This window comes from Triticum aestivum, chromosome 7B (genome assembly GCF_018294505.1).
Source record: "Triticum aestivum cultivar Chinese Spring chromosome 7B, IWGSC CS RefSeq v2.1, whole genome shotgun sequence".
Taxonomy (NCBI): domain Eukaryota; kingdom Viridiplantae; phylum Streptophyta; class Magnoliopsida; order Poales; family Poaceae; genus Triticum; species Triticum aestivum.
Window position 1 is genome coordinate 506,974,723 of NC_057813.1, and position 27,936 is coordinate 507,002,658.

At 44.3% G+C, this 27,936-nt stretch overlaps 1 protein-coding gene and 1 long non-coding RNA gene across 3 annotated transcripts; one reads left to right on the top strand and one right to left on the bottom strand.

The window, feature by feature from the left end:
- Positions 1-13,868: 13,868 nt before the first annotated feature.
- LOC123160529 (uncharacterized) lies at positions 13,869-15,681 on the bottom strand. 2 transcript variants are annotated; one of them, XR_006480245.1, is made up of 5 exons: positions 15,209-15,681; positions 14,933-15,109; positions 14,465-14,680; positions 14,212-14,307; positions 13,869-14,098 (listed from the first exon to the last, which is right to left on the bottom strand). It is a non-coding gene; the product is annotated as an uncharacterized lncRNA (long non-coding RNA). The 2 variants fall into 2 exon arrangements; XR_006480244.1 differs by having other exon boundaries at positions 14,212-14,320.
- A 6,480-nt stretch (positions 15,682-22,161) lies between these two features.
- On the top strand, positions 22,162-23,856 carry LOC123160531 (berberine bridge enzyme-like Cyn d 4). Its single transcript, XM_044578341.1, has one exon. It carries the CDS (start codon positions 22,173-22,175, stop codon positions 23,724-23,726), a length of 1,554 nt encoding a protein of 517 aa, XP_044434276.1. The 5' UTR covers positions 22,162-22,172; the 3' UTR covers positions 23,727-23,856.
- Positions 23,857-27,936: the final 4,080 nt, after the last annotated feature.

The following is a 27,936-nucleotide window of genomic DNA, read 5'->3' on the forward strand; positions in this document are numbered from 1 at the left end:
TTGCTGGAGGAGTTTTATTCAAAGTAAACTGTCAAGGGGGTCCCATAAATCACCCGACCGCATAAGGAACGCAAAATCCGGGAACATAACACCGGTATGACGAAAACTAGGGCGGCAAGAGTGGAACAAAACACCAGGCAAAAGGCCGAGCCTTCCACCCTTTACCAAGTATATAGATGCATTAATAATATAAGAGATATTGTGATATCCCAACCAAAATCCTGTCCACCATGGAGCAATCTTCAACTTCGCCTGCAACTAGCAATGCTATAAGAGGGCTGAGCAAAGCGGTAACATAGCCAAACAACGGTTTGCATAGGAAAGGTGTCAAAAGTTAGAGGTTCATGGCAATTTGGGATGGCTTGATAAACAGGTGATAGGTAGCGCAGCATAGCGATAGAACGAAGCAACTAGCATAGCAATGATAGTAGTGAGATCCAGGGTAGCGGTCATCTTGCCTGAAATCCCGCAAGGAAGAAGAACGAGTCCATGAAGAAGACGAACGGATGAAGCCGAACCAAGCGTAGACGAATGAATCCTCACGATCGCAACGAAACATGAACTATCGAGAAGAAGCACACAACAAGGTAAACACACCACACATGAACAAGACATGATGCACAACAAGCATGATGCATGACAAAGCTACATGAAGCTACTCATGGCAAGATATGATGCAAACAAGAGCAACACATCAAGGCAAGTTTAAATGAGGCCAGGAACAACATATAACAATTCCTGTAAGTCCTCATATGCAAGTTTCGAAATTGGTCCAGATCTGAATAAACCTTATGTTCAAGTTGTTAAACAGCAAGTTAAGATGAACCAAGATGATCTACACGAGATTCTAGTCAAGTTACATATAAAGTTCACTTAGTTCGGGGCTACGGTCTAGAAGATATGAGCAAAACAAGTGAAACATGTCATTGATGCAAAATGTATACAAACATCAAGCAAACACCTCAAAACAAGGATGCAACATGATAATATGAAGCTACATGCAATTCTAAGCAAGTTTCATATAGAGCACACTCAAAACGGAGCAACGGTTCAACACACACACATGAAACAAGTTATAGCAACAATCTGTCCAAAACAGCAACTAGGCATATTGCAAGCATCAAAACAACATGCTACAGCATCTCAACATGAAAACAAAAGACATGGGCATGATGTACAGGTAAAGCATTACAAAACATGAACACTGAGCTATCTCCAGAAATCACTAGAACATCCTCCAACACACATGGTAAGATTGCAAGTAATAACAATTTCAGACTTTGCAGAAAATAACATCAGGTTGCAATGTTCAGAGCTATCAAACAACATGTTACAGGAACTTATAATAGCAAAACAAGACATGGCATGATTCTACTCAAAGCCTAGATCAAAAGTCCCTTAGTGACCATAAGCCAAAAAGGATCAGAAAATATGATGGCACCCACGTAAATATAGCAAGTTATATTACAGATTCAAACATGGCAGAAACAGAATTATGAAGGCATGTAGATGAGCTTGTGCAACTCACTACAGAGCAATATATGGCATGGCAAGGCAACCAACAGTAAAAAGACATGTTTTTGAAGCTAAGCATGGCAAGAGGAAGTCCATAGGGTACATGGATCACTAACAACAACCTTGGCAAAATTGAATAACATGTAAACAATCTGCCAGGAAATATTTTGAAGCAAAAGTATAGCACGAAAATGACACGCTAGACTACTCCATAATTGCAACCAAGGGCAGGGATGGATAGAGAATAACCATATGTTCAAAACAACCTTACTGAAGTATCTCAAAATATGCATGGATCTCTCTGTAGCATCAAGTTTACATGGCATCAAAATAACAGTAGAACAGGGACTAAAATCAGTAACATCACGATGCCTAGTTTGCATGCTTGTGCTAGTCACCACATTAATCACAAAAATACATGGTAAGAACCTCTGTAAAGAAGACATGGCATAGATCAAAACACATGTAGACATCAACCTCATAGGATGCACACATCAATCATGGCAAAAATGACAAAAGAGCTCGTTCTGTTAACAGACAGCAGAAAACATTATGAAGCACCCTTGCAACAATGATTCAGGCATCAAGATGGACTCAAATGAATATGATGCAATGGAATGAAATAATGTACTCGTTGAGGCGAACAATTTGACATATTACACGCACGAAACGGAGCTACGGATGCAGAGATACAACGGGTCAAACTTTGCAACATTATTTGAGTTTCTGGGGACTTGGCAGTTTTCCGAAAAAAACAGATGAGCGTAAAATACTAAAACGTGCACGGGGCGAGGGTTAGGCGGGCTCACCCACGGGCTTCGGCCCAGAATGAAGGAGAGGCCGAACGGGCCGGCTCGGACTGGGCCTGGCTGGGCCGGAACGGGGCCGTGGCCCACACGGTCGGCAGGGCGGATCAGGCGCCGAGCCGTTCCTGCTCGCTCCCGAGCAGGGTTGGCGGTGGCGGCGGCTGCTGGCTCCGGCGAGGGGCGGTGCTCCGGCGAGGGACGGCTCGGGGACGGCGCGGGGACGGGCAGATCCGGCCGGTGGCGGGCGGCGGCGGCCGACCGGCGCAGGAGGATGGCGGCGGGGACGAGGCGAGCTCGGGCGAGCTCGGGCGACGAGGGAGTCGAGGCGCTCGGGCGCGGGGCCGGAGGGCGCGGCGGGAGGAGCTCCGGCGGCGGGCTTCGGGCGGCGGCAGCGGCCGGCCGGGCCTGCGCGACGGTCGGCGGCGGCGCACTTCGGCGGTCGGCGGCGGAGACGAGGCGGCGGGCGGCGCCGACGCGGGAGCCGGGGCACGTGGGCCGGGCGGCGGCGCGGACGGGCTCGCGCGGGCCCGGTCCGGGCCCCGCGGGCGCGGGCCGCGGCGATGGGGACGACGGCGGAGCCACGTGGCGGCGGCGGGGCGACCCGGACGTGTCCGGCTGCGGCCGGACGTGTCCAGTGGCGGCGAGGACGAATCTGCTAGGGTTAGGGGGAAAATGATCCGGAATTTTGGGGGAGAGGGCATATTTATAGGTAGAGGGAGCTAGGAGAGTCCAAATGAGGAGCGGTTTTCGCCCACACGATCATGATCGAACGACCGAGAGCATGGAGGGGAGTTTGTTGTGTTTTGGTTCAGTTTAGAAGGGGTGTTGGGCTGCAAAGAGAAGCAGGCTTTTACGGTTACCCGGTTAACCATTGGAGTACCAAACGACCTCCAAATGGCACGAAACTTGACAGGCGGTCTACCGGTGCTATACCAAGGCTACTTGGCAAGCCTCAGGCCATTCCGAGAAAGTTTAACACCCACTCACGAAAAGAGAGAAGAGGGGGACGCCGGAGGACATAGGAGTGCCGGATCGCGAAACGGACAACGGGGAAAAGGCTTGGATGCATGAGACGAACACGTATGCAAAATGAAATGCACATGATGACATGATAAAATGCAACACGCAAGCAAATGACATGGAAACTACAGCGAATAACTGACAGACACCTGGCGCATCGAATCCGGGGTGTTACAAATACGCCCCATGGCCGTCATCTCAAAGTATGACACTACCCGTTGTGTCTTATCAGGAAGAACATTCACCGGACTATATCCGGAGATCTTGCTGGTCATGCCTCCAGTAGCCGGATTCTGGACATTGCCACGAGGACAGAGGCTAATGCGGAAGTGACACCGGGTTATCATTCTGCGGAGGAGTTAGATAAAGTATCCGCCACAAACTCCAAAGTGGAAAGCGCCATGAATCACCGGCGTCGGTGGGCCGCTCTTCACGACCCTGGTTTTTTAGAAGAAGCTTTAAATGCCTTCAACTCGTGTGACGCATACATCCGAGCTGCTCGAGATGGGCTTTCCAGAGCCACAGATCAATATTTGAAACATATGCGGGTAAGTACACATTTGTGCAAAGCTGATAATCATATACCAGTAGCCCCTGAGACTTGAAACAGTTGGTACAACTAATTTAAGGATCGTTATATGAACAGGTGCTCATAGAGAAGAACAATTTGTTGTCTCAAGAGCTAAAAGAGTGTCAGAACTAGCTGACTGCTGCTTCTGTCGAACTGGAGAAATCCAAGAAAGTGTTGTCTGGTAATGTTCCCCTCCATCGAGAAAACATAATCATATACCAGGATTATTAATACAGGTGCGAATCTTATGACAGAGGCACTGAAGGTCGTACAAGCGGGAAGTCCAGGAGCTCAAAGGCAACTGGCTACAGGCGAAAGTATCCTGACACAGGTCAGGGTGGAGAAGAACAAACTCCAAGATGCCAACACCAAGCTCGGTGAAGAGCTAAAAGATGTGCGAGCCCAGCTAGCTGACTCTGTTAAGGAGAATAAGAAGCTGCGAGGCGGCATATTTGGTATGTGTTTGGACTTACCGAAAGCTGCATTAAGGATTCCCTCCTCTGTGCAGTTTTTGTAGAATAATGAGATTGCGTCTTCATCGCGGCAGTCTTTGACTTTGTCCTTGACAAGGAGGAATCTGGCCCAAAAGTGATGGACCATTTCCCGGGACCGTTGTCTGATGTGGGTAAGATCGCTTAATTCTGGGTGGGTAGGTGGATTTAAGTCCGAACCCTGACCCTGTATGGTATCCGGAGCTTGAGAAACTTTCGAGCTTAATAGTTTGGGCTTCGGGATATCAACCAATTTTTTAGGCCCACAATCCGATTCTAAGTTCGGAGTGCGGGGCAGGTCTTTCTGCGGGTCAGTATCCGGTTTTGTGAGCTCGGAGATCCGAACATAGTTCGTCCTCAACATAGGGGAAGAGTCATCGCACTGCTCCTTAAGTACCGCTATCTGATGGGTGATCAGTGGAGATTTAATTTCTCTCTGATCGGGTTAAAGCCCAATCTGATCATAGTTCGTAGCGACTCCCAAGGCGGTGATGCGATCTAGTTCGTTTAGAGATGACAACTCCATCGGATCCATCTTTCGGAGTATTCGGAGCTGGTGCGGAGGCGATTTTTGATGACGCGAGAAGTCATCGTCGGCCCGACGACCGAACGGGCGACCATGGTAAAGCCGCCCAGCCGGAGGGTTTGGCCTGAGGCCAGGGCACCTCCGGAGGTGATGTTGTCCTTGATAACAAGCCGAGCCATCAAGCCTATCTTCGACGTCACAACGGAACTCTCGATGAAAGCACCAATGTCGGTGTCGAAACCGGCGGATCTCGGGTAGGGGGTCCCGAGCTGTGTGTCTAAGGCTAATGGTAATAGGAGGCAGTGGAAACAATGTTTACCCAGGTTCGGGCCGTCTCTATGGAGGTAATACCCTACTTCTTGCTTGATTGATCTTGATGAATATGAGTATTACAAGAGTTGATCTATCACGAGATCATAATGGCTAAACCCTATAAGTCTAGCCTATGAGATTATGATCGTTGTCCTACGGACTAAACCCTCTGATTTATATAGACACCAGAGGGGGCTAGGGTTACACAAAGTCGGTTACAGAGATCGGAATCTTCATATCCGCACCACCAAGCTTGCCTTTCAAGCAAAGGAGAGTCCCATCTGGATACAGGACGAAGTCTTCTATCTTGTGTCTTCATAGTCCAACAGTCCGGCCACAGTACATAGTCCGGCTGTCCAAGGACCCCCTTATCTAGGACTCCCTCACTTTCTTCATGACTTATACATGTTCCTCAGACTATGAGATTATGCAACTCCTGAATACCGGAGGAACACCTTGTGTGCTATCAAATGTCACAACATAACTGGGTGATTATAAAGATGCTCTACAGGTGTCTCCGAAGGTGTTTGTTGGGTTGGCATAGATCGAGATTAGGATTTGTCACTTTGTGTATCGGAGAGGTATATTTGGGCCCTCTCGGTAATGCTCATCACTATAAGCCTTGCAAGCAATTTGACTAATGAGTTAGTTGCGAGATGAAGTGTTACGGAACGAGTAAAGAGACTTGCCGGTAACGAGATTGAACTAGGTATGATGATACCAATGATCAAACCTCGGGCAAGTAACATACCAATGACAAAGGGAACAACGTATGTTGTTATGCGGTTTGACCGATAAAGATCTTCGTAGAATATGTAGGAGCCAATATGAGTTTCCAGGTTCCGCTATTGGTTATTGATCTAAGATGTGTCTCGATCATGTCTACATAGTTCTCGAACCCGTAGGGTACGCACGCTTGACGTTCGATGATGATTTGTATTATGAGTTATGTGTTTTGATGATCGAAGTTTGTTTGGAGTCCCGGATGAGATCACAGAAATAACGAGGAGTCTCGAAATGGTCGAGACATAAAGATTGATATATTGGAAGGCTATATTCAGACATCGGAATGGTTCCGGAGAAGTTCGGGTATTTTCCGGAGTACCGGGAGGTTACCGGAACCCCCGGGGAGTTGATGGGCCTTAGTGGGCCTTAGTGGGAAGGAGAGGCAACGGACAGGAGGTGGCGCCCCCCCAAGCCCAGTCCCAATTGGACAATGGGTTGGGGGCGCGGCCCCCCTCTCCCTTCCTTCCCCCTTCTCCTTTAGGTGGAAACCTACTAGGACTTGGAGTCCTAGTAGGATTCCCCTCTCCCGACGTGCCTAGCAAGGGCCGGTCGGCCTCCCCCTCCCTCCTTTATATACGGGGCACCCTATAACACACTAATTTTTGCTTTAGCCGTGTGCGGGCCCCCCCTCCACAGTTACACACCTCGATCATATTGCCATAGTGCTTAGGCGAAGCCCTGCGCCGGTAACATCATCATCACCATCGCCTCGCCATCGTGCTGATGGAACTCACCCTAGATCAAGAGCGCGAGGGACGTCATCGAGATGAACGTGTGTTGAACGTGGAGGTTCCGTACATTCGGTACATGGATCGGTTGGATCGCGAAGACGTTCGACTACATCAACCGCGTTACTAAATGCTTCCACTTTCGGTCTACGGGGGTACATGGACACACTCTCCTGTCTTGTTGCTATGCATCTCCTAGATAGATCTTCTGTGATCATAGGAAAATTTTGAAATACTACGTTCCCCAACAATAAATAGGTGCCAGAGCTCCTCAGCTAGCGAGGTGGGACTAAACATCCCACAGCACCGCGGCTTTGGCAAGCGCAGGCCATTGGTCCCGGTTGGTGCCACGAACCGGGACCAATGCAGACCTTTGGTCCCGGTTCGTGGCACCAACCGGGACCAATGCCCACCTTTGGTCCCGGTTCGTGCCACCAAACAGGACCAAAGGTCTCTGGTTCCGGCCCTTTGGGCTGCTGAAAAGAGACCTTGGTCCCCGTTGGTGGCACGAACCGAGACCAAAGGTGGGCATTGGACCTGGTTGGTTCCACGAACCGGGACCAATGCTTCGTGTATATAAGCAACACATGGAAATTTTTCAATTTTCATCGACTAGTTGCCCTCGATGACGCCGAGCTCATTAACGCCGCCAGGCTGCCCGTGCTCGCCGTCGACGCCCTCACCCTGCCCTGTCCCGAGCTCGCCGTTGATGCGCCGCCACCGCGCCCCTACCCGTGCTCGCCGTCGACGCCCTCGCCCCTACCCTGCCCCGAGCTTGCTGTGTCCGCGCCGCTGCCGCGCACCTGCCCTGCCCCGATCTCGCTATTGACGCGCCACCCCGTGCCCCTGCCCTGCCCCAATGGTGTGTGCCGCCCCGCGCTCCTCCCTGTTCGGTCCGGCGGCCGGCCCCCTTTCCTCCCCTGTTTTTTTTGTTCATATATATGATGTATGCTTTTTGTTTTGTTCATATATATATAGGATAAATTTTTGCTACTACCGGGTGTAGTTACTCCCACTTTTGTTTCGTACGTTCTAGGTAGTATCTATCATATCGGAGAGTATGTATGTGTAGTATGTAGTATATAAGAATGTTTAGGTACTATATATACTACTTTTTTGGTAGTATGTACCATATTTTGTGCATACTCCATTTCGCATACAAATATGTATGTATTTCAAAAATATAATAAAACTATGAGCTCACTTGCAATTTTTTCATATAACTCACTTTGGAGTACCTTATATATAGTATATGAACATACTAAAAATAATAAAGTATAGTATATACTACCACATGATAGTATATGAGAAGTGGGTGTAACTACACCCGGTAGTAGGATGCATTTTCCCTATATACACACACACAGACAAACTTTTATTGTTCATATATATATATATATATATATATATATATATACATATATATATATATATAAACACTATTCTGATCATGGGATGAGAATAATATTCTGATCACAACCTGACCTGCCCCGCTAGTAGTACGTTGAACTTCCCTGTGAACTAGGTTAAACTTCCGTCAACATTGCCCAAATGGGGCTTGCAATATACCATTGGAAAGCTATGGACACCAGTATCTTGACCCAACTTAAATTTTTGGCAAAATGTAAGCGGTTTAAGAGCAGTTTTGAAAATCGTTTTTTCTTCACACAAAAAACGTGAAATGTATTTTCGATCGCATTTCTAACCCGTCTATCAGAATGAGGCATACAATATGGCGTTGGAAAGCTGCTGCAAAACCGGTACTTCCACATGTTGAAAGCTTTCTCTAATTCTCTATGGTTAAAGAGTAATTTGAAAAACGAAAAATTTCGCAAACCAAACAGCCAAGTTCGTATTTTCAACTTCATTTCTAAACGGCTAATCCAATTGAGGCATATGATATGGCATTGGAAAGCTTATGGAAAATGCGCTACTCTTTCATTTTGGATGTGTTTTCTAATTTTGAACAGTTTAAAAGTAATTTAGAAAACGTTACAAGTCCTACCGAGTTTGTATTTTTGAGCTAATGTTTTAACCGTGCGTCCGAATGCAACAAATGGTATGGAGTTGGAAAGCATGAACAAATGCGAAACTTTTTGGTATGTATTATTTCTCCCAATTCATTACGGTTTTAAGTCAGTTTCGAAAATGGCGAAAAACGTATTTTCACCATATTTTCTACAAACTTTATCAGAATGACGCAAATAATATACCTCTGAAAAGCTACGGAAAATGCGAAACTTTTTCATGTTGACAGTTTTCTCTGATTCCTAGCTGTTTTCAAGTAATTTCAAAAACGGCGAGATCATTCGTTCTGCCTTTATCGTGAAACAGATTCGCAAAAAATGCATCGCGTGAAGTACCTGAACTTCTCGGTATGAAACCTTGAACTTCACTCTATTTTTCATGTGCTTTTTTTCCTCGTATATCTCTATCCACCGCTCCTAGCTCTACATCCACTCACCGGAATTGAGCAAGTGATATACCGATGGAAAGCTGCTGTGGACACGCAACTTTCCTGTGTTGATCATTTTTTCATACTCGCAACGATTTTAAAAGTTTTTCATCTGAAATTCATTCAGCGTAGTAGTTGAACTTCATGCTATTTTCACGTTGAACTTCTGTGATGTATTTTTGTTTGTACACGCGCCTGAACTTCCCTCTGTACGAACCCGACCTTCGGGCAATCTTTGCCACCGTGGCTTCCCCCGCGAATTATTCTGGTTAGTAGTGTTCTATATGATGTTAGTGTAATCTAGAAAGGTTTTTTAGCAACTAAATACCAGTTTTAAATAGAAATCTCGCTCGCTGGCGGATTTTGCTCTCGGGTCGTGATGAAATTGCGTTTTTTGCAATTTTACTGCCTGATTTGTTCGACCTGAACTTCCCCTAGTGCTAGGTTGAACTTCCGTCAACATTGCCCAAATGGGGCTTGCGATATACCGTTGGAAAGCTATGGACACCAGTATCATGACCCAACTTAAAATTTTGGCAAAATGTAAGTGGTTTAAGAGCAGTTTTGAAAACCGTTTTTTCTTCATACAAAAAATGTGAATCGTATTTTCGATCGCATTTCTAAACCATTTATCGGAATGAGGCAAATAATATGGCATTGGAAAGCTGCTGTAAAACCGCTCCTTCCACATGCTGAAAGTTTTTTCTAATCCCTATGGTTAAAGAGTAATGTGGAAAATCGTAAAATTTCGCAAACCGAACAACCGAGTTCGTATTTTCGTTGCCATTTCTAAACGCCTAATCCAATTGAGACAAATGATACCACGTTGGAAAGCCTATGAAAATGTGCTTTTTTCTCATGATGAAAGTTTTTTTCTAATTTTGATTGGTTTAAGAGTAATTTAGAAAATGGTACAAGTTCTACCAAGTTTGTATTTTTGATATATTTTTTTAATCATACGTTCGAACATAGCAAATGATATGGCATTGGAAAGCCTGAACAAATGCAAAACTTTTTGGTATATATTGTTTCTCCAAATTCATTACGGTTTTACGTTGATTTTGAAAATAGCTAAAAACGTATTTTCGCCATAATTTCTACAAACTTCATCAGAACAGGGAAAATAATATATTGTTGAAAAGCTATGAAAAATGCGAAACTTTTTCATGTTGATGGTTTTCTCTGAATCCCAGCCATTTTCAAGTAATATCCGAAACGGCGAGATCACTCGTTCTGCCTTTATCGCGAAACAGATTCGTCGAAAATGCATTGCGTGAAGTACTTGAACTTCTGTGGCAGTTCTGCCTAAACTTCACTCTGTTTTTCACGTGCTTTTTTTTGCTCGTAGCTCTTCATTCACTCACTTGAATTAAGCAAATGATATACCGATGGAAAGCTGCTATAAACACGCAACTTTTCTGTGTTGGTCATTTTTTCATACTCGCGACGGTTTTAAAAGTTTTTCTTGTGAAATTCATTCAGTGTAGTAGTTGAACTTCCTGCTGTTTTCACGTTGGATTTCTGTGACATATTTTTTGTTTGTAATTTTCCCAACCATTTTCGGCAGTTTTACACAAATGATATTCTTTTTATACAAACCTCTCTCACAATATTTTTTTAACTTTCTCCGACCGAGGACTTGAACTTACACAAATGATATTCCTGTCGTTTTGAAGTAAATTAGAAAATGAGAAGATCATGATTTCTGCCTTCATCGCGAATGGAAATGCACTGCGTGAAGTAGTTGAACTTCTCGGGCATATCTGTTTGAACTTCACTCTGTTTTTTACGTGCTATTTTTTGACATGCTGTTTTTCGCATTGCGTGAAGTAGTTGAACTTCTGGGGCATGTCTGTTTGAGCTTCATTCTGTTCCACTTTATTTGTATTTTTCTTATATGAAATACACACCATGTTGTACGTGAACTTCCGGTTGTTATCACTTTTGAACTTCTCTCTGGTTTGAGAGAATTATTTTAAAACACAAAAAAATTTAATGTATTTTGGACATCTAAATACATGGTGAACCTCTCTCATAAGAATTTTTTGGACTTTTCCTCGCAGAGCAATTGAACTTCTATCAACCATTATTTTCATTTATGAGTTGTTTTTAGAAGTGCAAAAAATGGTGCCTTGTTTTTTATTTTTTTCAACAGGTAAATCCTAGGTTTTAATAAACTCTGACCTTCACTGTTATTTCAATTTGAACTTCACCTTTTATATTTTGAGTAAAGAATTGTATTTGATTTTTATACGGAAAAAATCGAACATGGAAATACAAGGTGAACCTCTCTCGTAAAAAAAATTTGAACTTCCCCGGAAAGAACACTTGAGCTTCTTTCAACAAACCTTTTAAACTTTTATTTTTCTATACTTTTATTATCACCTGAAATGCATTCCTTGCAGTACTTAAACTTCTCATTGTTTTCACTATGAATTTCTGTCGCATTTTTGTGTATACGTTGAATTACACGCAATTGAAGGTCCAACGTCATTTTTTGCCATTTTAAAACATGTAATTGGGGGTCGGACGCCCCGCAATATAAATTCTGAACCGTGCATGGAGGTACACGTCAAGTTCTTGTAACAAATCTGAGTTTTTCATATACTTCAAACTTCTCTGTTATTTTAATTTCAACTTCTTAGTCATATTCTTAGAAAAGTAAATATGTTATTAAATAAGCATCAAACATTTTTTTTGTAAATTGAACTTCATAGTTTTCTTTTGTTAGAAACGTTATTATAATTTGAGTTTTCCCGTATACATCGAAGTACTCTATTTTTATTTGGAGTTCATCATTTTTATTCTTTAATAACAAGGAAAAATTTGATTTTTTTTCATAAATATCGAACTTCTCTATTTTCGTAATTTGGACTTCTTGGTTTATTTCCTTGTAGTAACGGAAAAATCCTAGTTTTCTTGTAATATCTGGGGTTTTTCTAGTAACGGAAATTGAGACACATTTTTTTTGTGAGTTTTTTGAACATATAAACACACATTGAGCCTCTCTAGCATGAATGTTTGACCTTCCGAGGGAAGAGCAGTTGAACTTCTACAACAAAAATTTTATACTTCGCCTTTTTACTCTTTTTCTTAGATTAACCACACACCATACAGTACGTGAACTTCTGGTTGTTATCAATTTGAACTTCTCTCTGTTTCGCTTTAACAACGGAAAAAAATCCAAGTTTTCCATTACATCAAACCGCTCTAAATTTTTTTATTTGAACTTCTTTATGTATTTTTAGAAAAGTGAAATTTAGAGTTTTTGTTAGAAACACTTAACTTCTTCATTATTTCGAATTGAACTTATTGGTTTTATTCTTAAGTAACGGGAAAAAACCAAGTTTGTAATAAAACTTGAACTGTTCCGTTATTTAAATTTGACCTTCTAGATTTTTTATAAACTTTTTGAACAGTTCAATTTTCAAATTTGACCTTCTTGGTTTCTTTAAACATTGAACATCTATGTTATTTAAATCTAAACCTCTGGGTTTTTTGAAACTGTGAAAATCGATCTTCACTATAAATTTTGTATTGTTATATATTTTAAATTTGCACTTCTTGGTTTATTCTTTAGTAACGGAGAAATTCCTAATTTTTTAATAAGCATCAAACGTTTCCATTATATTAAATTTGAACTTGTGGTTATTTTTGAAGTGGGGAAATTCCATTTTTTGAATTGTTATGTTTGTTTCAATTCAAACTTCTTGGGATTACTAAAATTTGAACTTCTGTTTCTTTTTAATTTGAACTTCTTATTTTTATTTTTTATGTAAAGATTTTCTTTGATTTTAAAATAATCATCGAATTGACCCGTTTTTTAATTTTGAACTTCATGGTTGTGTTCATTAATAAAATTATATATTTTTAATAAACATCGAACCATTTTGTTATTTTAGTTTAAACTTCTCGGTTTTTATAAAAACGGGGAAAATCATTTTCTATAATCTTTTTTCAACGGTTTGATTATTTTAATTTGAACTTCTTTTGTTCTTTAGTAACAAGAAAAATTAAGGTTTGCTTATTTTTAGTAATGGAAGAAATCCTAATTTTCTAATAAACATGGAACTGCTCCGTTATTTAAATGTGATTTTCTTGGGTTTTTTATTTAGAAGCACATAATCTCTTTTTTATGTACTTTTATTTTCATTAAACCTATTTTAGGTTCAACGGTTAATCTTACTCAAAAGGAAATATTATGTTGTTTTATTGTCCGAACTTACTACATTTCATGCCGTGAACCTCTTTAGCTTTTTGTGTTATACTTTTCTTCCTTTTGTTCTCGTCGTGAACTTTTTCCTTTTTGAAAGACGAACTTCTCGTGTGAATTGTACTGGTTTTTCTTATAAAAATGTTATGTTCTATTTGTCTTACCATTTTTTTTCTCCATCAAAATTCTCGAGATTTTCATATGTGAATTACTTGGGCATTTTTATTAGAAAAAGACATAGGTTTTTAGCTCCCTGAAAAAACATGTTTTCCAAACCATGGCACGCGATGAACTAGAACTTCTAACATTAAGCGCATATGTTTGCATACTCTGTAACAACAAGAGACAACTGTTCTTTTTTCCTCGGATAATTGTTCTAGTAAATTTAACACAAACAAAAAAATCATGTCTCATATGCACAAAACCAAAACAGGTGAGGTCCACATAAACAAAAACCATATTTTTCGCACATTGAGCTTCATCTAGCAGGCATTGTACACGCATGGGCAATAGAGGTACAGTTCATACATTGAATTGTTTACAAGGTTAAGCATAAACACAAACAGGGGATAAAGAACCATAGAGGGAGAGCTACATGCGAGCACTACTGCTCATTCATGGGAGATAACCACACCAATGGCACGGGCGAGGACCGGTTGTCCCCTGCAAATTTACCTGTGGTAGGACACAAGCGATGAAAACATAAATCGGAAGTGAGATCACAAACCCATGTGGAAATGCACCCCCAAAAAAGCACAAAGATCACACACATCATTCTGAACTCTGACCTTCTTTCTGCACATCATGTGATCTTCTCCCTTGCCTGATGGTGACCTTCATTCCTATGTTCATGCGGGTAGCGAGCACCAGCAGCACATAGGTCTCTGCAGGCACAAACTTTTGAGCAAAATAGTGAGAAAAAAGCAGCAAACAACTAAACACCTGAACATCAAACAAAAGGAGCAGCCGGCAATTTCTTCTTCTTTTCTAAACGGTCTTTTGTACTGAGAATTGAAAGTGCCAAATGAAGTTAACACGTACTCCTTCTTTCTGATCCATACTAACTTCGATTTTCACAGAAAAATTACACCGGCTCGGCGACCGGGATCCTCTGACGTCTTCTCCATCTTTGCCAACGTCTCTAGGAAGAAGAGGCTATTCTGCTCCGCGTACTCCAGCTCCTCCTGTTCGCAATTGGATCGAACACCTTACAAATTATAGACCCAATTGCCCACTTTTACATGTGCAAATTACTTCCTGAAATGAAATAAACCAGGCAATAAGAACAGATGAAAAACGTCGCAATTTCGCACGGCTAACTAACAAATACATCGCAATCAAGAGATAGGCCAGAGCAGAATTCATGATCCCAACCAACCCACATTATCAGCAGTTAAACACCAACCCTGACCAATCACTTGGCATACATCTGATTAGCAGAATCTCACTAGGCACTAACTAGATACGCCAAATTTAGGGAGCACTAGAAAGAAAAGAAAGGGGGCTCACATCAGGACAGCGGCAGCGCGATCTGGTAGATGTTGTTGTTCATGGAATCCATGACCAGCAGCTCGTCACCCTGGGTGACCTCCACGGCGTACGGCTCGATCCCCAGCTTGCTGTCGTCGAAGACCGTCTCCACGGTGTAGCCGCCGTCGTACTTGACCATGGACTTGGCTCCACTCGCTGCTCCCCACACAGAGAGAAACCAACATTGTTTGAGGAAAACCCGAATTCAAGAAACCTGGAAAGCGCGTAGGCGAAGAGAGGGATTCCAGCAGTCACCTGTCTTGACCGTCGATTTGAGCGACCACAGCTGCTTCAACACCGCTGACGCCGCATTGGAGAGGAAGCCGCTTACCACCTCCGCGACGGCAACCAAGAAAACTCGCCAGGACCGAACCAAATCGCGGCGCGGCGCGCTGGGATGTCGGGTCTCAGCGGCGCGCGGGATTCCAGGGATCTGGCGGCGCGCGGGACTCCGGGGATCTGGCGGCGCGCGATGGTGCGGGGGTTCGGCGGTGCAAGGAGGCGCGTTGGGCCGGGAGAGGGGGTGGCGGCGGCAGGTGAGGCGTTGGGGCCGGTGGCCGTCGGTGGTGGGAGGTGGTTGGTGGCAGGGCGCGCGGGTCCGGGGGGAGGCCAACGTGGTGGGTCGAGCTCGCCGCGCGGGATCTGGGGGGAGGCCGGCGGGCGTGGGTCGGGAGGTGGGGAGAGATGGAAGTTTTTTTTGTGAGTTCTTTGGTTCGGGAGTTGTCGATCGAGCCTATATAGGGCCGCTGTGATCATACGATTTTAGTGGATATCGATTTTAGGTTAGTTGATGTAGTGCATTTTAGGTTAGTGGAGGGGAAAAAACAAAATAAAGAAAAAGAAGAAAAGGGGAAGAAGGAAGAAAGACCAAGAAGAAAAAGAATGAGAGGAAATAGGAAAATAAGAAGAGGAAGGAGAAGGAGAAGGAGAAGAAGAGGAGAAAGAAGAAAACAAAGAGGAGAAGAAGAAGGAATAGAGGAGAAAACCTTCTTCTTCTCCTCTTTTTTTCTTCCTCTTTGGGAACGAGGGTGTCGAGGATCACCGAGCGGTCGATGATCGGAAACTAGGGTAGAGGGTCAAGGGCGCCGAGGGGTCGAGGTTCGGGGATCGCCGAGGGGTCGAGGGTCGAGGGTCCTCGAGGGGTTGAGGGTTGAGGGTCGTCGAGCGATCGAGGGTCGGGGACAAGGGTAGAGGGTCGAGGGTCGCCGAGGGGTCGATGGTCGAGGATCACCGAGGGGTCGAGGGTCGTCGAGGGGTTGAGGGTCGAGATTTATCAAGAATGCCCCCATTATGGATGTGCACAAATTGATCCATTTTTTTTATCTCATCTACGTAACGTTCTATATGTCACGTTGTCTTGTGTCAAAGTATTTAAGAAATCCATGGCTTCATCATTAGCCGAAAGTAACAGGCGCATGATGATACGAAGCTCTCAAAACTTATTTTGGAACGGAGTTCCGGATAGGATAATTCGCTTTTTGCTACGAAGTTCAGCAAAGGCCTTCCAAATAGCGACGGAAGGCCTTTGCTGAACTTTGTAGCAAAAAGCAAATTATCGTATCGGGGACTCTGTTCCAAAACAACTTTGGAGAGCTTTGTACCATCATGCGCCTGTTACTTCTAGCTAATAATGAAGCCATGGTTTTCTTGAATCCTTTGACACTAGACAACATGACAAAGAAGGGTAGATGAGATCAGGAAAAATATGGACCATTTTCTACACATCTAGAATGGCGCCATTTTATTAAATCCCTTGTCTGACATTCATGAGAGCGGCGGTTCGGATGTCGGACATTCATGAGAGAACTCCGGTAACTCCTCAACATGAGAGTGGACGTCGATCAACCCCCTCTCGCCCCACCAAACCCTAGAAGCGTCGAGGCCACCCCAAACCCTAGAAGTGTCGAGGCCACCCAAATTTACCGAGTTAAAAGAGCGTTGTCGTCGAGGCCACCCCAAACCCTAGAAGCGTTGTCGAGGCCACCCCAAACCGTAGAAGCATCGAGGCCACTAATTATTATGCCTTGTGGTGATTAGCTGGCTAGGTCTATGTTTGCCACTAATATATCCATCTCTCATGTTTGTATATTAATTTCCATGTTGTAATATTTGCAGAAACTATGGATCAACAAAGAGACTTGGAAAAAGAATAGTTGTTGGGGATATAATCTTCAGCGGAGGTGATGTTTTGTCGTTTCTCAACGACACCGATGGTCTGCAAGGAGAGGATGAAGCAGGCTACGATGATCGAACAATGGAGAAGGAAAGTCATGATCATGATGGCTCCGGCGACAGAATGTCGGTGGAAGAAGGAGACCGTGATGTCGGCTCCGGTGACCGGACGGAGTCAGGATCAACTGTTGCAAAATCGGGCAAGGTATATATATTAATTAAGCCTGTGCTGAGTAGGTAATTGATGCATTAATTGTTTTGGTATGTACATATATTAACTCTTCTTTCTTCTTTTATAGCCCTCCGGATCGAGCCAAACTTCGGTAACGAGACGAGGCCCGAAGAAAAGGTTGCGCCCGGATGAAAGGTTCACGATCACAGCAATCGTGGACAATGGCCAACCGATTGAACCCACGCGGACCAAGGAAGCATTTTCTACTCAGTGCGGAGCTATTGTTAGGGGCAGTGATAACCCACAAGTATAGGGGATCGCAACAGTTTTCAAGGGTAGAGTATTCAACCCAAATTTATTGATTCAACACAAGGGGAGCCAAAGAATATTCTCAAGTATTAGTAGCTAAGTTGTCAATTCAACCACACCTGAAAGACTTAATATCTGAAGCAAAGTATTTAGTAGCAAAGTAGTATGGAAGTAACGGTAATAGTGACAAAAGTAACAGTAGATGTTTTGTAGCAATCATAACAACAGCAACGGAGAAGTAACTCAGCAAAGATCAATATGAAACGAGCTCGTAGGCAATGGATCAATGATGGATAATTATGTCGGATGCAATTCATCATGCAACATTTATAACATAGGGTGACACAGAACTAGCTTCAGTTTATCAATGTAATGTAGGCATGTATTCCGAATATAGTCATACGTGCTTATGGAAAAGAACTTGCATACCATCTTTTATCCTACCCTCCCGTGGCAGCGGGGTCCTATTGGAAACAAATGGATATTAAGGCCTCCTTTTAATAGAGTATTGGCCAAAGCATTAACACTTAGTGAATACATGAACTCCTCAAACTAGGATCATCACCGGGAAGTGTCCCGACTATTGTCACTCCAGGGTTTGCCGGATCATAACACGTAGTAGGTGACTATAACTTGCAAGATAGGGTCAAAAAATCACATCTATTCATGAAAACATAATAGGTTCAGATCTTAAATCATGGCACTCGGGCCCTAGTGACAAGCATTAAGCATGGCAAAGTCATAACAACATCAATCTTAGAACATAATGGATACTAGGGATCAAACCCTAACAAAACTAACTCGATTACATGGTAAATCTTATCCAACCCATCACCGTCCAACAAGCCTATGATGGGATTACTCACGCACGGCGGTGAGCATCATGAAATTGGTGATGTAGGATGGTTGATGATGACGATGGCGACGGATTCCCCTCTCCGAGCCCCGAACGGGCTCTAGATCAGCCCTCCCGAGGAAGAACAGGGCTTGGCGGAGGTTCCGTATCATAAAACACGATGAATCCTTCTCTCTGATTTTTTTCTCCCCGAACGTGAATATATAAAGTTGGAGTTGAGGTCGGTGGATGTCCAGGGGACCCATGAGGCAGGGGCGCGCCCTAGGGGGGGCGCCCTGCACCCTCGTGGATAGGGTGTGGGCCCCATTTTGTTGATTCTTTCGCCAATATTTTTTTATTAATTCCAAAATGTGACTCCGTGGAGTTTCAGGTCATTCCGAGAACTTTTATTTATGCACAAAAATAACACCAGGGCAATTATGCTGAAAACAGCGTCAGTTCGGGTTAGTTCCATTCAAATCATGCAAGTTAATTAGAGTCCCAAACAAGGGCAAACGTGTTTGGAAAAGTAGATACCTTGGAGACGTATCAACTCCCCCAAGCTTAAACATTTTCTTGTCCTCAAGTAATTCAGTTGACAAACTGAAAGTGATAAAACAAACTTTTACAAACTCTGTTTGATCTTGTTGTTGCAAATATGTAAAGCCAGCATTCAAGTTTTCAGCAAAGATTATGAACTAACCATATTCACAAAAACATTTAGGTCTCACATTTACTCATACCAATGGCATAATCAACTAGTGAGCAATAATAATAAATCTCGGATGACAACACTTTCTCAAAACAACCATAATATGATATAAGAAGATGGTAACTCTCTAGCCCTTTCTGAGACCGCAAAACATAAATGCAGAGCATCCCTGAAGATCAAGGACTGACTAGACATTGTAATTCATGGTAAAAGAGATCCACTCACACTCATACTCAATGTAAATTAATAACAATGCATGCAAATGACAACGGTGCTCTCCAACTGGTGCCTTTTAATAAAAGGACGATGACTCAAAATAAAAGTAAATAGATAGGCCCTTCGCAGTGAGAAGCAGGGATTTGCAGAGGTGCCAGAGCTCGAGTTTTGAAACAAAGATAAATAATATTTTGAGCGGCATACTTTTATGTCAACATAACAACCAAGAGATCTCGATATCTTCCATGCTACATACATTATAGGAGGTTCCCAAACAGAATGGTAAAGTTTATACTCCCCCACCACCAATGAGCACATTCCATGGCTGGTCCGAAACAATGGGTATCGTTTAACTAACAACAATCCTGGGGGAGTTTTGTTTGCAATTATTTTAATTGAATTTGAGCATGGGACTGGGCATCCCGGTTACCGGCCATTTTCTCGTGAATGATGAGCGGAGTCTACTCATCGTGAGAATAATCTACCTACCATGGAAGATATAGACAGCCCTAGTTGATACATAAGCTATTCGAGTATACAAAATAGAATTTCATTTGAAGGTTTAGAGTTTGGCACATACAAATTTACTTGGAACGGCAGGTAGACACCGCATATAGGAAGGTATGGTGGACTCATATGGCATAACTTTGGGGTTTATGGAAGTGGATGCACAAGCAGTATTCCCGCTTAGTACAAGTGAAGGCTAGAAAGAGACTGGGAAGCGACCAACTAGAAAGCGACAACAGTCATGAACATGCATTAAGATTAACCAACAATGAGTGCAAGCATGAGTAGGATATAAATCACCATAACATAAATATCGTGGATACTATGTTGATTTTGTTTCAACTACATACATGAACATGTGCGAAGTCAAACCACTCGAATCATTCAAAAGAGGATACCATCCTATCATACCACATCACAACTATTTTAATAGCATGTTGGCACGCAAGGTAAACCATTATAAACTCCTAGCTAATTAAGAATGTCATGAATTACTATAATCTTTAATTGTCATTGCAAAAAATGTTTCATTCATAATGTGCTCAGGAATGATGAACTAATCATATTTACAAAAACAAGATAGGTAGAGTTCATATCAGTTTTTTTCATTTCAATCATTTCATCATATATCGTCATTATTGCCTTTCACTTGTACGACCTAACGTTGTGTATAATAATAATAGTGCACATGCATTCGACTATGCTGAAATCTGGAAACATTTAATTCAAAGGAAAAGACAAGGTAATATGGACTCTTGTTTAGATCAACAATAATGCATATGAGAGTCACTCAACATTTTCATCGTGGTCTTCTTCTTTCAACCCCCAAAGAAAAAAAAAGAATTACAAAGAAAAATAAAATTATTTACACGAGAAAGCTCCCAACAAAAAAAAAGTCAAACCGCAAACACACACAAGAAATAAGAGCAAAAAAGAAAAAAAAGAAGGAAAAATGTCAAAAATACACAAAAGGACACAAACATAAAAAAACAAAAAAAAAGACACACTACGTGTCGGAGGAGTCTCTCGACATGAACCTAAAAAATGCACACAAAAGGAAACAACAAAGAACAAATAACGAGGCCCTCATCTTTTTTATAACTTGCCTTATCAATTAGAAAATAACCACAATTTGATTTTGAGTGGAACAAAAATAAGACAGATATTAACCACCTAACTAAAAAAAACAATGTACTATCTTAATTTTATTTTTAAAGAGAAACATATAGCTCGGACACAAGATTTCTCACACGTCCAAAAAAAGGCCCAATAGACGAGAGACCCTCCCTCACGCTCAGCCCATGGTGCACATCTCTGCCCAAGACAAGAAAAAAAGAAGAAGAAGATGTTGGTTGCACTATAATGGGCCGATACTACACGGGCTGACTCGTTGACTGAAGTCTCACTCGACTAAGATTTAGTTGCTTCCTTGATTTTTTTCCCCTCTCATCTATGATATTTCTCCGAAATAATAATATTTTTGGTAAGTTAATAAATTCTTACCAAATAAGAAGTGCTTAACAATAAGATGTCATTTTTCCTCCCATCTCTCATCAATCTCCTGATGATATTTGTTTGGTAAGTCAATAAATTCTTACCTTGATGTTTTCCCAAATAATTATACCATTTGGCAAGTAAATAAATTCTTACCAAATAAGATGTCATTTTCCCCTCCCATCTATGATTATTCTCCTAAATATATTTTTCTTTGATAGGTCAATAAATTCTTACCAAATAAATGCTTCACAATAATATGGTAGGTAAACTATGGCAATTGCATGCAAAAAACATTCTAGCTATCAGCGCATCAATGTAATAATGGCCTTCAATCACGGGTTAATCCACTAGAAACGTTTATACTCCCATTGCAAAGCACTGGCAATTCTCTAGTACAAGATAAAAAAGATTAAGATAACACAACTTGAAGTGTACAAAACAAACGCAACTTGCAATCTTGCAGCCAAACTAGTCAGCGCAATAGTTCTTCGTTTACTTCCGAGCCGGATGACCTCTAGATGCCTATCTGCTGAAAAGAAAAAGATGCGGTGCCTGGACAACGGACTAATCAAACACGGGTCACCGAGGCCAGCAAAATTCCATGCAAGCAACCATGGATCGACAACGACGGGCACCCAGAAAGGGTTGACCATGACTTCTCCGCCACAGCACTGAACGCGCACGTTTCCCAAAAGTCCTACTGCTCCGTGTTCACGTGGCACGGCTGCATGGGCCATCTATATAACGAGCCCATGACAAGACCATAAGCTCTGTGTCATTTTGTTCGGGAGCGGCAACAATGGCGGTTTCCACACGCATGGCACTCTTGATCGCAGTTTGCTTCCTCGGTTGCTACGTGTTCGTCCCGTCCTTGGCTGCCTCCGGCGACTTCCTCCAGTGCCTCTCGTCCAGCATCCCCAGCGAGCGCGTGTTCACGCCGGATTCGCCGTCGTTCACTTCCGTCCTGGTGTCGTCCATCCGGAACCCCAAGTTCTTCACCCCGACGACGGTGAGGCCGCTCTGCATCGTGACGCCCACCAACGCGTCCCACGTCCAGGCCGCGGTGCTCTGCGGCCGCCGCCACGACGTGCGCGTCCGCGTGCGCAGCGGCGGGCACGACTACGAGGGGCTCTCGTACCGGTCCGAGCGCCCCGAGGTGTTCGCGGTGGTCGACCTCGCCAACCTCCGCTCCGTGCGCGTCGACCGGGGCGCGGCCACCGCGTGGGTGGACTCGGGCGCGACGGTCGGGGAGCTGTACTACGCCGTCGCCAAGGCGGCGCCCGGACTCGCGTTCCCGGCCGGCGTGTGCTCGACCATGGGCTTGGGCGGCCACATCAGCGGCGGCGGCATGGGTATGATGATGCGCAAGTACGGCCTCTCCGTCGACAACGTCCTCGACGCCACGCTGGTCGACGCCAACGGGAGGCTGCTGGACAAGGAGGCCATGGGGAGCGACCTCTTCTGGGCCATCCGCGGCGGCGGCGGCGGGAACTTCGGCGTCGTGCTGTCGTGGAAGATCAGGCTTGTACCGGTCCCACCGACAGTGACGTTCTCCAACATCCAGAAGACCGTTGACCAGGGCGCGGCCAGCGCCGTGACCAAATGGCAGACGCTCGCGCCGGCCCTCCCCGAGGACCTCAGCATACGGGTGATCGTGCAGAACCAGCATGCCCTCTTCCAGACCCTGTATCTCGGCGGCTGCAGCGCGCTGGTGCGCGCGATGAGCAGCCAATTCCCGGAGCTCGGCATGACGCGCGCCGACTGCCGGGAGATGAGCTGGCTGCAGTCCACGGTCTACATCAACTCCGGCGACACCAAGACGCCGGTGGAGACGCTCCTGAACCGAACGACCAGCCTGAGCACGTTCACCAAGAACAAGTCCGACTACGTCAAGCAAGCGATCACAAAGGAGACGTGGGAAAAGATCTTCCCCTGGTTCAACAGCTCCGCCGCGGGACTCATGATCCTGGAGCCTCACGGCCGAAGGGTCGGCAGCATCGCCGATGAGGACACGCCATACCCTCACCGGAGCAGCGTCCTCTACAACATCCAGTACGTCGCGTTCTGGACGGGCAACGGCACGGACGGGCCGAACTGGATCGGTGGTCTGTACAACTTCATGGAGCCGTTCGTTAGCAAGAACCCGAGGGGTGCGTACGTGAACTACCGGGACCTGGACATCGGGGAGAACACGGTGGTCGGCGGTGTCACGACCTACGAAAGCGGCAAGGTGTGGGGTGAGAGTTACTTCGGGGGCAACTTCGAGAGGCTCGCCATCACGAAGGGGAAGGTGGACGCCGGCGACTACTTCAGAAACGAGCAGAGCGTACCCCCACTTCTCTCGAGGAAGTGATAGGCTGAAAGTGTAACCTGCAATCTAATTTGAGGACATCCAACTATAAATTCTACACTTACGGAATCATGGGGATTCTTTGCTTATGGATAGGGCTGCAAGAAAAGCTGAGCTGTTTGAGATCGATTCATATTTTGGCTTGATTTGAGATTGATTCGAAAAAAAATAAACTGAATATGAACACTTTATGTAACTCGATCAAGAAATGAGCTGATCTTAACCCAACACTAGCTCGCTCGATTTAGCTCAATAGCCCGCTATCATATAATTATACTCCCTCTATATCGGAATACCTGTAGTTGGACGAAAAGTAAAAAGGTAATCACCATATACGTTTTGCATGATTTTCCTCCACTTTACCTACTATCAAATATGGAAGCTTAATTAACTGCAAAGAAATTTTAGCCCCAATATAGTATGTCATCACCATATGTTAAATATCATGTTATTGTGGCAAAACAACTGATAGCAGACACACCTTTATTATTTTCCTTTGCTAGTTCTTCCATGATCACTTCTATTAAGTATTAAGTATTAGGACAACACTATTCTAAACCCTATAAGGGCCCGACAGAACCTTCCTGAACTTCCAAACCCCCACTGCCCGAGCCCCCACGGCCCGACCAGTGGCGTGATTTGCGTCCACCCCCCCATCAGGATCCTGACCCCCCGCCTCGCCTCCGCTCTCCTCCCCTCGAGCACAGGCTGACCCCTGCCTTTGTCGCGACTCGCCGTCGCCGACCTCCGTCGCCTCTACCAGCCAACCGGATCCAGCTTCGTCCCCCTCCATCGCCACCTCATGTCCGATCGCCGGCGCGGGTGAGCGAGCGATGGCAGACGCCGGCACGAGGGAGCCCGTGTCGCCTGGAGGCGGCGAAGCCGCCAGACTTTCTGCGACGAACCACCATGGACTTTTGGATGCCTCCTCCTCCTTCCATCCTCAGCTCCCGATGGCTTCGCATAGCTGATGATGGCCAAGGCACAAGGTACGGCGAACGGCGCGGCCAAGGGAGCATCTCAGGGGCGGCGCCTTCAAATCTTGCAACGGACGCGACACCACAGGTAGATGAACTTCCTCCCTCTTCTTGCCTCCTCCTTCAATCTTGCCTTACCTGATCTTCTTGCTTCATGCAGATGAACTTCGCGCCCTCGGCAAGATATTGATTGCCATCAGATCCCTCTCCCAACTCTCTGACAAATTGCTCTCAAGGTGGCCTATCTACTGCTGGAAAAAGGTTGGACGAACTTCTATTCAAGGTATGGTTTAACTTCTTGTTGTCTGTTATTTTCTTTCAGCCATGTGAAAGTTCTGGTAGTGTGTGAGCCTCAGTCCAGGCTACAAAAATTAAAAATTGCCTGCATTCTATGTAAAAAACCATGTGAAGTTCAACTAGTAAGTGGGCTAGAGTTCAGGTTGGTATGTATCGGGTTGTGTGCAAAAAAAACATGTGATCACATGAAGGTCATGTTAGTATGCACTAGTAAGTTCAACCATTCAAACTCATGAAGGTCAGCTTTTTAACTGTGGACAGTATTTTCCCTTTGCAAACCAGAAGTTCAGTCTGTGGAGAGTGATCAGTTCAGGTACAGAAAAAATCAAATAGTGCAGAATTCAGAATGTGAGGTTCATTCTGTGAAGAGTGCTCAGTTCAGGTACACAAGTATGGGCAGATGCTCAGCTCAGGTCAGAGTGTGATACCTGTCATAGGGAAAAATATGTACATGAACAACACTTTTATATGAGAAGTTCAGGCTGTGAATAATGCTTAGTTCAGTTACACCAGTATAGGCAGATGTGACTTGTCTACTAACAAATTCTTTTTTAAAATGCCAGCAAGAAGAGAGACGAAGAAAGAAGCTTAGAAGTTCCCAGCAGCAAGTATGCAACCCTAAGCCTGTACGCGGTGTGCCACCCCCTCAATGGGTCACACCTCAAATGCACCAATAACATTCCCAATCTGCTCCACACCAAAATTGGGTGACACCCGAAACACATGCAGGCTTCCAAGATGCTGGGTCATAGCCCTATCTGCACCACTTTCCGCCTCCAGCTAATTGGGTGACGCCGGAAATCCCCTGCGGATTCTTTGTATCCACCAGCAGACTTCCAAGCACACCGATGGAGGAGGGTCTTAGCTCAAGTCCTGCGTGTAATTCTAGAGGTTATCCTGCGTGGAAGTCTAGAGGTTATCCTGGTGTGGCTCGTTAATATGAAAAGGCAGCAACTAAACCGGATCCCAGGACAAATCCAACATGAACACACACACGGAGGAGAGTGCTCTGCACACTACCACCATTGGATGTTGCCGCTGCTACAAGTTAGGATCGTATGGGACATGAGGTGGATGGATCGCTTCATAGAACAAAACAGCAAACTAAAACCAGGATCACCATACCTCCACAACCACCACAAGCAAAAATGACGCAAACAAGAGAGAGAGGTCATCTTCAGCCCTCCTTCCTCCTTGCGATCCACTACACAGGAAAGAATGATGCATAGAGACACTCACAGGCAGTTTCCCAAACATCCAATTGGCTGGGTCATCACCACCCTTCTTAACCAAGTCAGCAGCAGTAAGCTCAAAAAGCTTGGCCTGATCTGTGCAATTGATGCGAGGAGTTCTTAAGTTAGGATTAGGCGTCTTGCCAATGATAAGGCAGTCCAGATACATAAGAAGCGGCGCGATGCCACAACCTATGACAACTTTTCCTATGCTAGTCCCTTGCTGATACCTAGTAACATCCCTTTGAAGATCATCAACAACCAACTGCCAATAGTCCATATTTGCCATATCTTCAAAGACAAGATTCTCATCCATTGCTGCCTCCCTGGACACTCGTGTAGACGTACCAAGAATAATAACCTTCATGAAAAGAATCAGGTAAAACACCTACAGAGCCAGATCATCCTTCGTCTCATCCTTCACAAGTTCCCCGAGGATCTTCCGCAGATCCTTTGTCTTGATGTCATCACTCCTCTTGTATCCAAGTTTGTCCTTCAGCCTCATAACAACATCATCAAACCCATCCTCCGAGGGCCTAGGAGGGGTATGATCACCTTAAGGGAATCCAAAAATATGGTGAACAACATCACTTGTAGTACGCAAAACCTTGTTCGCCTCACCCATGTCCAGAATCATAGTTGAAGGGTCAATCCTGGTGTAGATGTGGCCCATCAAAGGACGAGAAATGTTGGAATCAACCTTGAAGTCAAACACACAACCAAAACCAGCCTTGATAGCCCTCTCCTTGTGCCTAACTTGTAGCAATTTTGCGCACGACTTGACCTCTTTCAGTGAGCAACGAACTGTATTTTTAAAACGTTTCGCATCATCTCCTCCTTCATCACCTTCTTCGACTGCTTTGCCTCGTCTCTTCCTCATCTTAGGCCGCGCCACAAGCTGATACTGCAAAAATGCAATGACAGGGAAAAACGGTAGAACAATGAGATAAACAAACTAAACCAAAAGTTCACTAATGCTGAATTGTAAAAACTACATAAGCAAATAGAGCATGGACCAAAAAAATGTATATAGCAGAAGTTCAACCATTAAAAACAAGAAGAACAGCTGCTTTCTAAATGATAGCAATGTACATTTCAGAAGTTCAACTATGTCTACGTAGGCAGTGCAACCATGTATGACCAGAAGTTAAGATGCTTTCTAAATGTTAGACATTTACAGAGCAGAAGTTCAATTATGTACACCAAGGCATTAAAACCATGTATAACAAGTTCGGCTAATTTCTTCATACATATATCCAGAAGTTCAGCTACGTACACAAAGGCAGTAATACCATATAAACCAAGCAGTTCAGCTAATTTCTTCATGTCTATATATAGCTGATACGTCTCTGTCGTATCTACTTTTCCTAACGCTTTTCCTCTTGTTTTGGACTCTAATTTGCATGATTTGAATGAAACTAACCTGGACTGACGCTGTTTTCAGCAGAACTACCATGGTGTTGTTTTTGTGCAGAAATAAAAGTTCTCAAATGGAACGAAACTTTGCGAGGATTTTTATACAATAAAAGAAAATATCTAGAGCCAGGAACCACCGGAGGGGGGCACATGAGTGGGCACAACCCACCAGGGCATGCCATCCCCTCTAGGCGCGCCCAGGTCGGTTGTCCCCACCCGATGGTCCCGCAGACCCTGAAACCGACGCTATAAAATCCTATTTTTCCAGAAAAAATTAGGGAGAAAGAATTA

Bases quoted from the DNA above. Each gene is read 5' to 3' on its own strand.
- LOC123160531 (XM_044578341.1), top strand. From the start codon at position 22,173: ATGGCGGTTTCCACACGCATGGCACTCTTGATCGCAGTTTGCTTCCTC.